This window comes from Pagrus pagrus (genome assembly GCF_965226575.1).
Source record: "Pagrus pagrus genome assembly, chromosome: 18".
In the NCBI taxonomy this organism is placed as follows: Eukaryota; Metazoa; Chordata; class Actinopteri; order Spariformes; family Sparidae; genus Pagrus; species Pagrus pagrus.
The window spans coordinates 26537421-26553558 of NC_140202.1; the positions used below are offsets into that span (position 1 = coordinate 26537421).

General features: G+C 42.2%; 1 protein-coding gene across 3 annotated transcripts in view; it reads left to right on the forward strand.

Moving 5' to 3' along the window:
* Nucleotides 1-16138, forward strand: part of LOC311274249 (voltage-gated delayed rectifier potassium channel KCNH5) — a gene marked incomplete at its 3' end in the record, with an annotated part of 125223 nt that overhangs the window by 49393 nt on the left and 59692 nt on the right. For all 3 annotated transcript variants that reach the window (XM_084381776.1, XM_084381775.1, XM_084381777.1), the window contains exons 7-8: nt 2752-2909; nt 4781-5052. In XM_084381776.1, coding sequence (XP_084237902.1) covers nt 2752-2909; nt 4781-5052 — 430 coding nt within the window. The remainder of the gene's footprint in view (nt 1-2751; nt 2910-4780; nt 5053-16138) is intronic.

The following is a 16138-nucleotide window of genomic DNA, read 5'->3' on the forward strand; positions in this document are numbered from 1 at the left end:
AAGAGTTTGAAGGAAGCAGCTCTGCTCGTCCTCAGCGGTCTGTATTGCGTAACATCAGCTCCTACGTCATTAGATAACCCTGCTGGCTTCTATCTGCTGTTTTTCCTCCTCTATGCTCTAAAATGATTCTTTTTGTAATGTTGGTAAATATTTAGCCCGGGGTTGTACACTGTTGGCCCCGGCTGCTCCAAACGCCCGGCTGTGTTAATTGTGTTAAAACGGATCGTGCAGAGCGTGCGGGCGCCTCGGGGACCTGGTTGCTGCTGCTGCTGCGGTTGAAAACAATCAGTTTTGTTTGTTTTGAGCCTCGTTCTCAGGCAACTGTGTTTGGCAAAGTTAGCGGTATAGAACAGGGGATAAAGAGCCAGGTCCTCTGGAGGACAGGGGTCAGCTACAAATAATAATTCAGACTGTGTGGGGTGAAGCTCTGTGCTGTTGTGCTTCAAACTAATATTTGTGTTTATGAATATTAGAGCCTGGCTGATATCGTACTCTGAGATGGATTCTCTCAATTAGTCGATTAATGAACTGTGACCAAGAGTTGTACTCAGCAGGATGTTTCACAGTGAAAATAAACTTGTCATTGGTGGACAAACTATCACAATGTCTTCTTAGTTGTATTCGTTCCCTGTGCTGCTCGTCTCTCTCCCCCTCCTGCCCTCTCTAGCTCTGCCCAGGTGTGCTACATCTTGAATGCCCAATGAGGGGCACTTGGTCTGGGAGAAGAGAGCTTACAAGCTCACGTGGCCGAATCAGAGGCTTCTGTAGTGGGGACTGCTGGTCTTAATGTCTCTCAGCCTGGGATTTTGCACCGTCGGTTGTGTTTTAACTTCAGTTGTGTGTTTCCACGCATCCCTTTCAGTAACTATGTGGGAAGCCATGCACTGCATTCTGGTAGCGTAACGTTGTGTTTTGAGAGCTGGGGCGTCTAGCGCTGTTGAATTCTGGAGCACACGTCCCACAAGTGGTGTTTGTCCAATTAGGTGCAGCCAGTGAGTGTTTGCGTTGGTGTAGCCTGCTCTGGTCAAGCGTGTAAAGCTGGGCAGCGTAGCGTGCCCTTGCATCAAATGTGTTAGTGTTTTTTTTAGGTAGTCTTGGTTTAGTTGTTAATAAATCCCATGGATTTGGTTGTTTCAAAGTTGTTGCTCTGTGGTTGATTTGGGTCAGTGGTGGAGCTTTGTTCGCCCCAAGTTTAAACAGAACTTACCAGCACCACATTATATATATTATAGTGTTCAACAAGTGGTACGTTGTACACCCTAAGTACAAAAAATGGGCTCCAGGGTTCATCTTTCTTTGTGTGCATGAATGTGTAAAGTTCCCTGCGACCATGTTCCTGCTTTTAGACGGACCTTTTCTCTTTCAGCACTGATGTGTCTCTTATGAGACCAACATGTACAGTAACACTACTGAAAAGGGGAGCAGGGCTATTTATTTACTTTGTCCCATTCATACGCACTGACACGTAAAATAAGTTTAAAAAAACATACAGCGTGTTGTTGATGCTCCAGGCCGTCCTGCTCACTGGACTCTTCTTGTACTGTGACTGCAATGACTGAGCCACAGCACCATTATCAGTAATAGCATCTGTATTAAACTCCGACTCAACCAGTGATGGCTGTATTGGAGACATAACGCACTTTTACAGAAGTGCTTTCTCCTGAAGGTTATTCTTCTATTTTTACTTTTCACTATTAAAACAAGTTGTTGGTGGTTGTGTTTCAGGCATCATATTGCTCGTTCATGCTCCCAAATGTTTTCCTTTCAAAAAACTGGAATTACGTTTACGGTTTATGGCTTCAGTAGTTTAACTTCCTGATGGTTTATTGGAAGAAAATGAGGGATTATGAAAACAATTTAATAGTGTTTGTTTTCTGTTTTTGCAGAGACCTTGTCTGGTTTCCCCTTGGGTCCAGAGCTGCATAACACTAACCAAATGTCATTTAGATGTAATTTTGATGGATGTTGAAGTGTGGCTCCGAATGCAATGATGTCAGCTCTAGTTTTGCTCCAATATGCTCCCCAAAAGTAAGGAGTGTACTCACTGACAGGAAAGTACAGCGATATGAAGCCGGGCACACTGTTGTTGTTACTACCTAACTTATTTCTCTCACTTGTGTAGCTCTTACGTAATCTTTAGATGTTGCTCTATGATGCCTACAGTCATTAAACCTCTCTGTTTACAGAGCTTAGCATCGGTTATTATCTCTAAGAGTGTTATTGCAAATAAAACAAGGTGATGTGATGAGTCTCCAAATGACTTTTAGTTTAGTGTTTTAGGGATAATATAATTTGACGTGAAATCCCAGTACTTATTAAAGGATCTATGTTGTGATGTTTTTCAAACATTTTCTCAGTATGCTTAAATGAATATTTGATGGACAGCTTGCTAAGCCCTCCTCTTATCAGTGAATATCCAATCATAGTAACAGTTTTGATGGTGGTGTCTTTGTTTTTAGCCTTTCCAAAACCAAAAGCACAAGAAGAAAAGGTGTAAGGAATTAATAAAAGGATGTCAGTGTTTTCTTGAGGTTTGTGGAAGATTCAGGTACAAGTATTTGGTGTGGGGTCTGTGGATATGTGCAAATATAGACTGGGAAGCATAGCAACAGTTACGAAGGGAGGTTGGGCTTAGACTATGGTCACCTGTTGCCCAGGGAATGGATTCATTTTTTACTCTGCAGAAAACAGACATTTACCTGTAATAACCCAGATTTCTCCCTCCTTCCTCTCCCTCCTTCCTCCCCTCAGGGCATCAGCAGTCTGTTCAGCTCCCTGAAGGTGGTCCGCCTGCTGCGTCTGGGCCGGGTGGCCAGGAAACTGGACCACTACCTGGAGTACGGGGCTGCTGTTCTGGTCCTGCTGGTCTGCGTGTTCGGATTGGTGGCTCACTGGCTGGCTTGCATCTGGTAAACTTTTTTACAGTCACTGAGGGAAGTCTCATTTCCTCACAGTTTAGTGCCATTCAAAAGCCCCTGCTGGCTGCTGGGACTTTTTTTCCCCAAACTGTTCCTAATTGGATATGTATGCTAAACATTGCTCCTGCCCTCCCCACACTGTACATTACAAAACATCTGCTGCTGTTCTGCTTCCTACAAGCGTTGTTTAGTTTCCTCACAGTCATCAGTTATATTCTAATTTATTTATGCCCGATGGCAAACAATCGCTGCTATCCCAGAACATATGGTTTCATTCCTTAAGATATACACAAAAGCAACATTTTGAGACATTCCTGCTTGATGTACTTCACATATATTACCAGACAGAACACCTTCATTTTAAACCTCCAAAGCTGCTTTTATGTCTTTGTTTATTTGTTCGGATGGCCATTAGCTCTGCCTGAGGTCGAAGCTAGTCTTCCTGCGGTCCTCATCTAAGAACATATATTAAAGATTAAAGGAGTCATAAGACTGATGTGTAGGGTATCCTGTTTGTGTATGTATGAATAAAAACTAGCACTAGCATCCTACAAATGTGATGTTCAAAGGTGCTTCCTTATTTGCACTTTAAAAGTTGATCTTTAATTTAGTCAAAAACAGAATTCCCTGCTTTCTTTGCTTGATATACTACTGTGCATTTCAGGATTTCAGTGTCTGCCTTGGTGAAAACCAGCCTTCTGTTGCCCGTCTGGTGGCATATGTCTCTAAGTTGTGTTTTAAATAGCTGCACTGATCTGATGAGTCTTGGATTGTAAAACATGTTGAAAGCAGAAGTGCAGGGATCATCCTGTCTTCAAATTTTTAGAAGAAGTAAGTGCATGCTGTTGGTGTTAGTGCCCTATAGACACCGTCACCTTATTCTGTACTTAAACCTTTTATGTGGTTGCTCATAATCTCTAGTGTATTTAGTATCAGTTTAATTGAATTAGTTGTAAAGTATTTTCTACATCACCTTACTACAGCTAACGCCCATTCTATTGACAATATAGTTGATGTGTTTTGACCAGGATGATGTGCTGCCCAGGGTGATGACCAATAGCTTAGTTTAGACTTCTTGCTGGATGGGTTTTTATTTATAGAGTTTGAAGCTAAAGGCCACTGAGCAGGCTGCCATATTTGATGAATTGTGAATGAGAACGTGTTCAGGGATACATTTTTCAATAACATCTAGCTCCTTGTTCAAGATGGCAGACAGATCAGCAGGTGTTGCTGCTGATACATATGATGAAGTATCATCTGCGTACGGTGTCAATTTAGCATTTTTTACTACGAACAGGAAATTGTTGTTAAAAATGTAAAACATCAGTGAGCCGAGGCCGCTCCCTTGAGGAACTCCACGTTCCATGAACTTGCTATCTGAATAACTCCCTTTATAGGAGCTTCTGTGATCTATTTACCAGATATCTTACCATCCAGGCTGCTGCATTAACATTTCATTGAGATGAAAGTGAAAAGTGCATAAAGTAAGTTACCCTAATAACTGAATATGAGCCTCGACGGACCAAAGCGAAGCCCTGAATGTTGCTTATGGTCCTCCATCTGCTCTTACATGCATGACTAATGGTTTTAATAACCATATTTAAGGGTTACTTAAGTGGCCTGTCACATATTCTTAAAAGCATGTGAGGCATACATTTTAAGATTTCAAGCACCCTGAGTATATGCTGAGGGATGCATACATAAATAAAGGATCAAGTCCATTTTAAATGTTTTAACGTTTTTCCTCGAGTCAGTGAAATAACTAAAAGCAGATTTTACCACTAGTCAGGCAACCTAAATATACATCATAGTTGTTTTACCTGGATTTTCTTCCATGATAACTTTGCTTTTGTCTTCAACAGGTACAGTATCGGAGACTACGAGGTCATAGATGAGGCCACCAACACTATCAAGATGGACAGCTGGCTCTACCAGCTGGCTAACAGCATCGGATCGCCGTACCGCTACAACGCTAGTGGTTCTGGCCAATGGGAAGGCGGCCCTGGCAAGGACTCTCTCTATATCACCTCTCTGTATTTCACCATGACCAGCCTGACGACCATCGGCTTTGGCAACATCGCCCCCACGACCGACGGGGAGAAGATCTTCTCCGTGGCCATGATGATGGTGGGATGTAAGTGGCTGCTTTTTAATTTGACCATGCTGTGGTGGAAGTTTGCAGGGAGCCACTTGGTATTTGTTGTTGTTTTGGTCCTTTTTGAAGAGTGAAATGATGCAACAAAGAGTTTGAATGAGATTGAATGAGAATCTTGTCTCTTCTCGGAAGGAGCGTAGTATCTTTGAAATTGCACCCTTTCTCTTTCTTGGCGATGGTGCTTGGTCCAAGCGATAGATGGAAGTGGGCTTACTATGATGTTCTGGTTCTACTGAGGTTCTGGGGTTGCCCCACTGTGGGTGTGGTTTGTCCTGAATATACAGCGGAGTACTCAACTGCATATATTTTAATAGCCAAGTACTTTGTGACACATAAATAACAATTTATACAGCTCCATTGTTGGTTTGAGTCAAATAAGTGTGAGTCTTTCATCCTTTTTGGCCAAATTTGTGCAGAAGTATTCATGATACTCACCACACTGTCTTCTCTGTGGGGTTAAAGCCACTTTTACTTTCTCTTGTGTATGATCACTTCTTGATTCATGGAGCGGGTGGGCTGCTTACAGATGGGTTCGTTTCCATGAGTTACCCCTTTTCAGGTGGTAAAAACACAGAAAATCAATATATAAAGGTCCATGTTGATGTTGTGTCTGGCTGCCACAAATAAATCAATTCATGGGAAACACTGCAGCATATATTTAATTCAGCAGATATCACTTTACGGCCGTGTTGTGTGTTATCGAAGCTCCACTGAGGGAGCTGCTCTCACTGAGAATGCTGGTTGTGAAGTTTTCATGACATATTGACGTTTGAAGCGTTGTGATGTGCTCTGGGTGGTGCAGCCCGAGGATGCTGATGTGGGCCGGTCAGTTTAACCCTCTACTGTTGAAATTTCCACAAAATGTAGTTGAACATTCACGATCAGAAGTAGATGATTTCTAATGATTTTGGTGACTTTGGTCTGTTTATCTTATATAATATTGGGCCTGTATTTGTACATTGCACATGTACTAAACATGCATTTGTTTTGTTATATATCAGGGCTCTAAGAATAGCAAAGTAATCATCAGTATGTTTTATTCTATTCAGCACTTGTGGGTTTAATGAACAATGAAGCCACTCGGGGGCTGCAGGCAGGGTTTCATTTAATCATCTTGGGTTGCAGTCAATGTTGTTGAACGGTTGTGGCCAAATGTTTATTTTCCAATTTTTATAAGCCGTTTCCAATCACAGCTGCCATCCTGCTGACTATCACCCCCGCTTTAATGTTACCTAATATTAAGTCCTGCTGAAAGACCCTTTGTCAGGACACCAGTCGAATTAATGGAGGTTGTGAGCTGGATAAGTTTAATTCATATATTTCTTCAGTGTTTGGAGGCTGCATACAGATCTGCACAGCGGGCGACACCATGATGATGATGAAAGCAGCAGAAACCTGAACAGAATAACAGAAGAGAGCATGTGACACACATGATTAATGACAAACTCGGCTCCCTGTGGTTAATCTGACGAATCATCTGTGGAAATGAGGGAGCGATAAGATATTAGTGGTTAACAGTGAGAGGGTTTAAGTGCATCTTGTGTATTAGAGTGTTTATGCGTAAAGGATGATGATTTGACTCATCTTTTTTTGTATTCCTGTCATTTTCAAAACAGGCTCATTACTTTACTTTGAATGCATTTAAGGGGAATTATGGATTACTATTATTTTGCTACATTGCACGGCGCCTTCCCAACATCACAACACTGATTTCAACCTATCAGTTCATTTCACTCACGACAGACACAGCGCGACGAAACAGCGACGCAAAAGACGTAAACAGACAGAGAGGGAGGCTGGAATGGGGAAAAGGGCGTGTTAGTGTCTCGCATTTGCAGAGGTTTTCTTTTTTTCTCTCTTTGTTGCTGCTCGGGACGCTTTACCAACCCAAAATGTGACGTCCTGGGAATGAGACTCAACAATCAACTATCTCTGTGGTGCGTTCAGGAACAGCTGGGACAAATCCTACTGATTCTACCTTTAACTTTAATAGTCTTTGAGTTATATTAATATGACGTGAGCTTCAGTTAGCTTTGACCACAAATGTCCTTCAGAGGGAGACTTTTTACTCTGATACTCTGAGTACATGTCAGAGCCTGTACTCTATTACTTTTAAACTTGAGTATGGAAGTTGATCAGTACTTCTACTGGAGAAGAGAGTGTGTGGACTTCTGCCACCTCTGGATAAACATTGCTAAACAAAACAAAACCGCAGCAGTGCACAGAGGCGTGAAAATGATTTTCTCGCTGGAAGCGAGCTTCTTTTGATTTTTCTGAGCAGGTCGGATTGAATTTCTGTTCTTTTTGATTTTTTTGTTTGATGTCATTGTGATCATGACGTTCGTTTATATCTGAAGTTAAAGTGGGAATCAGTGGAGCCGATTTGCTTTGATGGTTTCAGATGATGGGATGTTAAGCAGCTTCTGGAGGAAAAAGACGTCGATTGATACTTACGTCCTTGTACAGTTTTATATCTTGCGGGCATGGTTTAACAATCTTTAAGGATTAAAACCCTTCAGTTTGTTTTGGGAGATTTGTTTTTCCAAAAGTGGCAGATTTATTACAAAAGCCTTTCTTTCTGGTGTTCGTGCCGTTTCTGCTGGCCCGATGCAGCTTGTGTAACAATGTCTACATCCTGGAGGAAAAGTTACTTTCAGGGCATCAATTATTGAACTGTATGCACAGTCTGCAAAACTCGGCGCACAGATTCTTACATGAGTACTTTTTTAATACAAGCGGCCCCCTGAAGGCTTTGACGGAGGAATAATAAACAGAAAAGTTGTGTTTATCCGTTGGTATTGAGGTTAAACGGATATGCAGCTGCAGGGACCTTTTATTGAACTGCAGACCAACAGACATTTTGTCAAACGTGGAAATGTAAACTCCAGAAATGTCATATTTTTAAGTTAAATTTCACACAATTCTCTGCTTAAATCTCTGTAGACTGTATGGAGGTTATATAGTGCATTTTCTTTACCGACTGACTGTTCAGCGTTTCAGCCACATCTGCACCGGGAGTCTTTCACCTGTCTTGTATGTTGCAGTTGTTTAACCTGCTGACAGATTGTTTCTCAGTTGTGTTTTTTTTCATCTAGAAGCTTCCTGCCTTCAGGCCAAAGCGGCTTTACATTATTTATCACATTGCGTTTGCTTGAACCGTCACGAGGAATGTTTGTTTCCATCTCATCATGCAAATCAGTCGTACACATGTGAGTCTGCTGATATGGAACCACTTTAGATTTGTTGTCTTCTGTTCAATAAACATGGGAACGATTCCTCGAAAGCACCATGGGAACCGCAACAGTGTTTGTGTTTCTATCGGACGTTTATTTTCAGATCGGTGCCGTGTATCTAAGCAAGACGTCTATCGGTGGCTCCTGGGTAAAGAAAAATCTTCTCTCAGATATTCAAAGATACTATGTGTTTAAGTTTTTTATAATTCCTGCAGGAATTATGCTCATACTGAACAATGAAGACCTCACAATATAGGTCCAGTGCCAGTGTTGGCAGTGAGTCCAGGGTGTAGGTCGGGCTGGTGGATGGACCTCAACCACGTCTTGTTCACATTCAGGGATCAGACAGGAGTCATTGTTCTCACATACAGATTTGAGACAGACATGACTCTGCTGCACACACCTCCCTCAAAATTGGACGGTACAGTCGACAGCGCCTCCTTTCTTGGAGGATTAGCTGGGCTCACTGTATTCTTACGGCTGCAGCTCAGGTGGAAAACTGCTAAAGTCATTTCTCAAATTCGTTGTGTTACCAAAGCATTTCATTTTCATGAGGCAGATTTTAAACACAGCGTGTGTCTTTTCATGTTCGTTCTTCTCAGTAACCTAAAATCCGAAATGTCGCCAGATGTCTGCTTTCAAAATATTGGATGCATTTTTTGCATGCCACATCTCCACAATTCAACGCCAAAAGATTTCACCTGTAACCTTCGTAGGTGAGGATCTTTTAACACATACACGTTCAACAATCCTCAAACAACTCTTTCTTCCAAGAAGGGCTGTTTGGTTGCTCTCACACAGCTGTCCTCTCATTGGTTGGACGCTGAAAGGTTATCTGGAAATGGAGCATCAGGACGGCTCAGGGAGAGTGCTGAGACCACACTTTGATTCATTCACCAGATGCTTGGCTTGGCTTTCTCGCTGACAAGTGTCCAGTCATGTTCTCGCATGTGTCCAGCACAGCCACTGCAACCTCAGACTTCTCACTTTTTTAGTAAACTGTGTTCTCAGGCTGAAATAAGGTCAAAGTTGAAACTGATCAGGATGTTAAGGACGTGAATTGTACTGTCTCTGCAAAGAACAGTTCTGCTGCTGATCATGTGTGGAGGGCCCGAGGATATGATGCTTCGACCCAAACTGAGCCCTCAGCGTGGAAAAACACTACCTTATCTGAAATGCTCATGCAGCCCTTTCTGGTAGCCACACAAAGAGCCGAGGCTCAGGGCGAGGGCTTAGTGATCTGGGGTGTGAAGTCTGTCTTTGTTTGCTGTTGTACGTCGCTACAACATTCACCACAATCAGACTCAACTGTAGCTGCTGGAATCTATAATATCGTCTTCATTTGCTCAGGAAGAAGACGTATAAACTTACAAACAACTTTAGAGTCCAGTAACAGAGGGAACGCAGCCAGTGCTTATTTTTAAAAGTGTTTTCATATCCCTCCTTAAAGTGTTTGGCAGGAAACTCCAGCGTTCCTCATGTTGCACAAACCTGAAAGCCAATTTTCACTTTGCCAGACCTCCAGAGGATCCTGCCTGTGGAAAGTGTTATGATGATTTAGCCACTTTAAAAGCTTTTTTCAATATCAGTCACTTCGTGCGAGCAGGCGTTTTAAAATAGCCAAGTCTCATGTTGGACCAACTGCGTTTCTGTGTTTTTGTCCCGGTCCGATCCGTGTCTGCCCTGGAGTTTAGTATCGGGGCCAAGCCAGCGCGTCCCTGGGCTGTTCTCCATATTGTTTGTTCCTGGCAGCTGGACATAAACGGCCTCAGCTCGGCGGTAAACAATACAGAGGCCCGACGTGTCACTTCTGTCTGGCTGCGGCTGATAGTCTTCTTGGCGTGGCAGAGCTTCACACGAGCTGTGTGGGCGGCTTCCTGATCTCAGCCACTGACAGCTGATAGTGGGACACACAGAAAGCCGGTCCATTCATTTTAGTTTGTACATGTTTCTTTGAATATTACAGCGTATTACTGTATAAATGATCAGTTGTATGACATAATAGAGCTGCTGTGGAGAGAGAGAAAATAATGTGCTAGTGCTTTCTCATTTAAGAAGGGTTTCTAAGTAAGAAATATTCCAGCGGAGTTAATGGTTAATAAATCATTTACTGGTGCTCTCCAGATCAGTTATAAGTCATTATTAGCAACAGATCTTGGGGTGCCAGGTCTGGTGTTTATCCTCCTATACAGTAGCATGATACTTTGTCTTCACTGCACCTTAACTTATCAGGAGGACCATCTGCTGTCATAAATATTCATGAATGAAGACTCAGATTTTAATAAGCTAAGTTATTAGAGAGTTGATACTCATTAATGCCTTTGGTAGTTTGCTCGGTTGCACCTGTAACCACACCTAACAGTGATGTCACAGCACACTGACCCACTGCTGCAACACACTTCTGCATCGCTACAGCAGCATGAGAGGGTTAAGTGGCTCGAGGTCAGCTGGCGAGTTTTTAAAAGCCTTTTGCGTCTCCAGAGGGAACTGATGAGTACGAGGGGAAAGTCTGCTTTTAGTGACGTCAGTGTCAGTCGGGGCTGAAGACTACAAGTTTGAAGAAAAGAAAAGGGGCACGAAGTTAGAAAGAAATGAGCACAGCTAGTGGCTCAAAGCTGCATCAGTGGCCGAGCATAACACACCTGAATCTCTACCTATGTTTCAACAATCAAGCTGCATTATGGGTAATGTAGGTGCCAGCTTTTGACAGGGGAGAATTATAAAGACGGATTTCTGCGTAGCTTTTGATCATTGTGTTAGAAAATGTCCATCCCGAACAGTTTTATAGGAGTGCAATGCTATCAAGTAAAAGTTTGTAGATTTCTTTCCTTCTAATGAGCAAAAGTCTCCAATAATAAATATAAGTTGGTTGATAAAGGCTTCTTAAAATAATCTATCAAGTGTGTAAATGTAAACAATAAGTCGATATTGGTCCAGATGCCAAAGATTCATGACGAGACGAGTTGAAACCAATGAAATAATACAATAATTTAGAGCCTCTATGAGACGCTGATTGGCTGTATGATATTATTATTATTATTATTATTGTTATTATTAAAACAGCCACTGGTGACTTATCAAGCGGAGTCACAGGCGACACCATCACTGCTGCAACTTTTCCTATTTAAAACTGTTTGTTTCATCGTCTGAACTTGATTTCTGATGGTAAATTCTTGAATCTGAGACGTCTGGATGAGATAAAGCAAAGATATACTGTCTTATAAATGATGTGTGAAACGAAATGAAGCGCTGACCTTGAGTGAACTGACCAAATCAGCTCTACAGAGGACTCATTTCCATCAAAGATATCCTTATTAACTATTCATGTTTACAGAAATAGAATAAAGATGAAATGTTTGTTTGGTGAGACGTCAAATATGCGCAAATATTTTCTTGAGTTGCACGAAAACAGTCCGAGACAAACAGAGTCAAAGATGAAGTCTGGGTCAAATGCTGCACGTCAGGTCGGCCGCCTGTTTAAACTCTCCTCTGACCCCCTCTGCTTTTAATTCAAAAGTTAATCTCTCTTGACAAATGCTCTCAGTTGGCGACAGGAGGCCGAGTGCGACACAGATGTCTCGTCTGGAGGGAAGATGGCAGACAGCTCAGCCCTGGTGAGCCCTGATTGGCCCTCTGGTTGATTGCGGTGAAGCATTGACAAGCCAAGTTTGGAGGCGACGAAGTCTGGCGTCGTTATGTGAAGCTGGACGAGTTAATCAGTCGACGCTGAGTCCAGACCACCACAGAGTATACCGTCATGGCACAGATATACGTTTTTATACGTCGAAGGAATCTGATTAATATCCAGTCTTGGAGCGACTACCCTGTAAACCTTCCTGCCATCGGTTTTTCCTCAGCTCAGCTCAGTCTGACACGTCTCCATCTGTGCAGCTTCATTGGAGCTGGATGATGGCAGCCAGGCATCATCAACCGGCGCTGACAGCTCCCAGCTCTGCTTTCGTTTTAGTTCATTTAAGCAGCCGCATACACAGAGACGTGTCTTCAGGCATGAGGGCAAATATTCACTGTCGATCACCATTTCAAGAAAAAAAAAAAGAGGTTTCCCTGCATCTGTTTTTCCTTCCTCTCTCTGCTGACAGACTTCTTTTTTGAAAAGACCTGTCGCCCGTCACGACGTTCGGTACCAATCAGCAGGAAGCAGACAACTATGTGATGTGACAGTGCCTACGTTAATACAGTGTCGCAGTGTCCTGTAAAGGTACAAAGACTGAGTGGTCTCAGTTATGTCTTCGTGAAAGGCTTTACAGACCTGAGCGAGAGCTTTCATCCATCCTGAAAGAAGAAGCTCGGCTCATTTCAAGGACATAACTCTGTTTTCTGGAAGACTGATAGAAAACAAATGGATCATTTAGAAATACATCGACACTCTGCTGACTGGTTCTGAAAAACAAAAATGGACAGTTTGGACCAGACTTAAAGTAAAACTATATTTGCAGTCGGTCTTCTCTACTGGTTACTGGTTTTGTCTATTTCTTATTAATTTCTTTGTTTGGTTTTGTGATTAAAAAAGCGTCTTGATTTTAGTTGAGGTTGTAGAAAGGCTGATTTGTCGGAGAGTGTTGCATTGAAGCAGATTTTGTGTGTTTCAGTGATTTTGATTTTATGACTTCATTTATGAGAAACAACAGTAACAATCCTCAGTCAGATAAAAGATCCATGAGTCAGAAATGCATTAGAAAATAAAAGAAGACATTAAGGAAATGCTGAAATTGCATTTGAAAGACGACAAAAACAAAAGCAAACACATAAAAAGTTACGGATTAAAAAGCAGTTGTGAATCGACTTATTGTGAAGCCACAGTACGCTCTGATGTTTTAATCCCTGATTTAAAGTTTAAGAAGACCTCAGGTATTCAGGAAGCTTCTTCCAAAGGTGGAGAGCAGAGGAACTAAGCTGCACCACCCTGCCCGGATCAAAACTCTTCCTGAGCTCTTTGCAAGCACGATATTCTGCCGATTCCTATCTGATAACCTGTCCCTCTGTCCCTCTGTCCTTCTGCCTTCTGTCTTCACCCGTCCTCCAGTCTGTCTGTCTGTCTGCATCTCATATAATCGACCCAGCCTGAACCAGAGGACTGTGACATCTGAACGACTCGTCCTTCTATTACTGCACAGAGGCCGATCTGTGCGACTCCTCCTCCGTCCCTCCGTCCGTCTTCCCCTCCGCTGTCCCTCCCACATGTCACCCTGCTTGTCACAAGACTGTTCAGGATTAATGGACCACTTAACTGTATCTGCAGCCATCAGCAGGGACCTGAGCGGCTTTTCTGAACCGGGTGCACACCTCCGTGTTCGAGGGCACGCCATCGCGCTCGACTCCCGAGAAACACTCACACATATCTGAACTCGCATGAACACACAGCACTGCACATACAGTGGACGTATAGGACCATGAAACTTTAATCAGCACCATTAAAGAGCAATTAGCATAATCGCCCATGATAATTTCCATATCATTTCATTATATGTAATTACATAATATCATTAGCATTGCAGAGGGATGTATTTATAGGTTTCATACCCTCCGCTCACATGATCGCACCCCACACGGGATCATAAAAACACCTTTAATAAGAAATATGTTTACGGTTTCCCCTCGCACAGAAAAGAAACGGCCTCCGTCTGTGCCGATAACACTTTAAACTCTTTAACACATGCATAAATATCACATTCTGACTAACACTGCTCTCTTACTCTTGTGAGTTCGATAGTTTGCCAAATTATATCACGGCTCTAGCTTCCAGTTCAGTTGACTTCCTGGTTTACGTTGAAATTTTATCCTCATGGGTCACGTTTTACCTTCCACTTCCTGTCTTTGTCTGCTTTTCAGTCCTATTTCTGTCCTTTTTTTGTTCACTGACACCAGATTTCTAGATTACAGTTTAGTTTATTCATCTTCAGTCTGTATCAAAAAACTCAGAATACATATTAACATGAAACAAAGTAAAGCTGTCACTGAAAGAAAAAAAAAAAAAACCTTAAGATTTTATGAAAAACTTCCTTCATGTCATCTTGACAGCCATGCATTCATCAGCCATTCAGCGGCGTTTGAGTTTTCCTCAGTTTAAAGAACTTTTCAACCCGAAGACGAGCCGTGCCATCTTCCTCGTTATCAAATATTCAACTGACAAAGTCTTCATTCAGAAATTATGACACGTCCTCAGACATGTCTATTAAGCAGTTTGATCACAGAGGACATGAAAGACTGTTTTGACGCTTTGTCTCCAGTAACATGCACTTAAGGTATAACAGTGATTTCAGAGCTCAGGCGGTGATTACAGCCTTGAAAAGGATTGTGTAAGCCTTATTTAAGACCTTTCTATTAAACCGAAACTTGTCTGTTCTGATTCCTATAATCTTCCTGCTCCGACTGACACCGCCATGTTCTGCATTCTTGTTCTTGACACCAGCTGAAAAGGTTACACAAAGCTCAGCTCAGCTCAGCTCAGAGTCTAAACTCTTAAAATTTCTCCAGAGTAGATTCAATAATCTTCAGTATAAATCTCAGTGCTTTAATTTAATTGGCTGAGAGAGACGATTCCTTTTCCTTCCTGGACTGCAGGACCGTGTTTTTATTTATCTGTGGAGGTGAAAATTAAGCCATCGGATGTATTGGTGGAGAGGAAATGAATCATCAGCCCCTGCTGTTATTACCACCCTGCCAGTGTTTTTCATTATACAGAACAGAAAGATGTGAAAGTAATCTAACAGGAAACTTGGACCTTTTTATAGGTGAGGCAGGTTAAAACCTCAAAGTGACGGGAACGAGCCGGTGTCCTGATCCCGGCTGCACAGCGAGCTGCAGGTAAAACTCTGCAGAGCTGACGTCTGCGTTAGCCAGTTGTGTCGAGTCTCAGGGTTATTATCCATCTAAATATTAAACATTGATAGTTGGAGCACCTTTATCAGGCCAAGTTAATCAGACCATCCATTTAATAAAGATGATTTTGTAGCTTGACTCGTGCAACAGTAAAAAATTTAGCTACAGGTGAAGTGATGATTTGACCCTGATGGTAAATCTGTCAACCCAATCGGCAAACAAATGTTGGTACGTTTCAGCAAACACGGATATGCTGAAACTTTCTTTCTTTTTGTTGCAACTTTCTATGTTTCTTCAGGTTCGGATCTCAATGTGCTTATGATCTGGTTGGGTTTAGGCACAAAAACGCTTGGTTAGCGTTCAGAAGAGATCATGTTTTGGCTTTAAATACCTGGTTCTGGAAAATGTCTGACTTGTTAAAAGTATCTGGATTTGTCGCCACAAACCAAACCTGAAATGTCCTGGCGTCTCGAAAAAATATCCGTTTTTTGTCACCACAAACATGGCTGGAAATGTCTCGACGTTACATCAAAAATATCTGGTTTTATTGCCACATACATATGGTAATATATCCATTTTTTCTGGCTTAAAATACCTGATCCTCTCATCACCAACACGGCTGGAAAATGTCCCAACGTCTTGTTAAAAATATCTGGTTTGTCGCCACTAACACGTCTGGAAATTTCCTTTGTCTCAGTGAAAACACCCAATGTTGTTGCCACCAACACAGCTGGAAAACTACCAATGTCACGTCAAAAATATCTGGTTTTGTCGTCTCCACTTTAGCCAGAAATGTCCAAATATGTATTTAAAAATATCCAGCGATTACAGGAAACGGGAACAGCGGTCGGTGGCTCGGCAGCCTTTTCGCCCAGCTGTCACACCACCATCGTCCCCTCTACCTCCTGATGTTAAAGTCTTGTTAGAGACTCGATATGATGAGAATGAAATGACTTTGTTAGATGAGTTTTTTGCAGAGAGAAGAGGAAAGT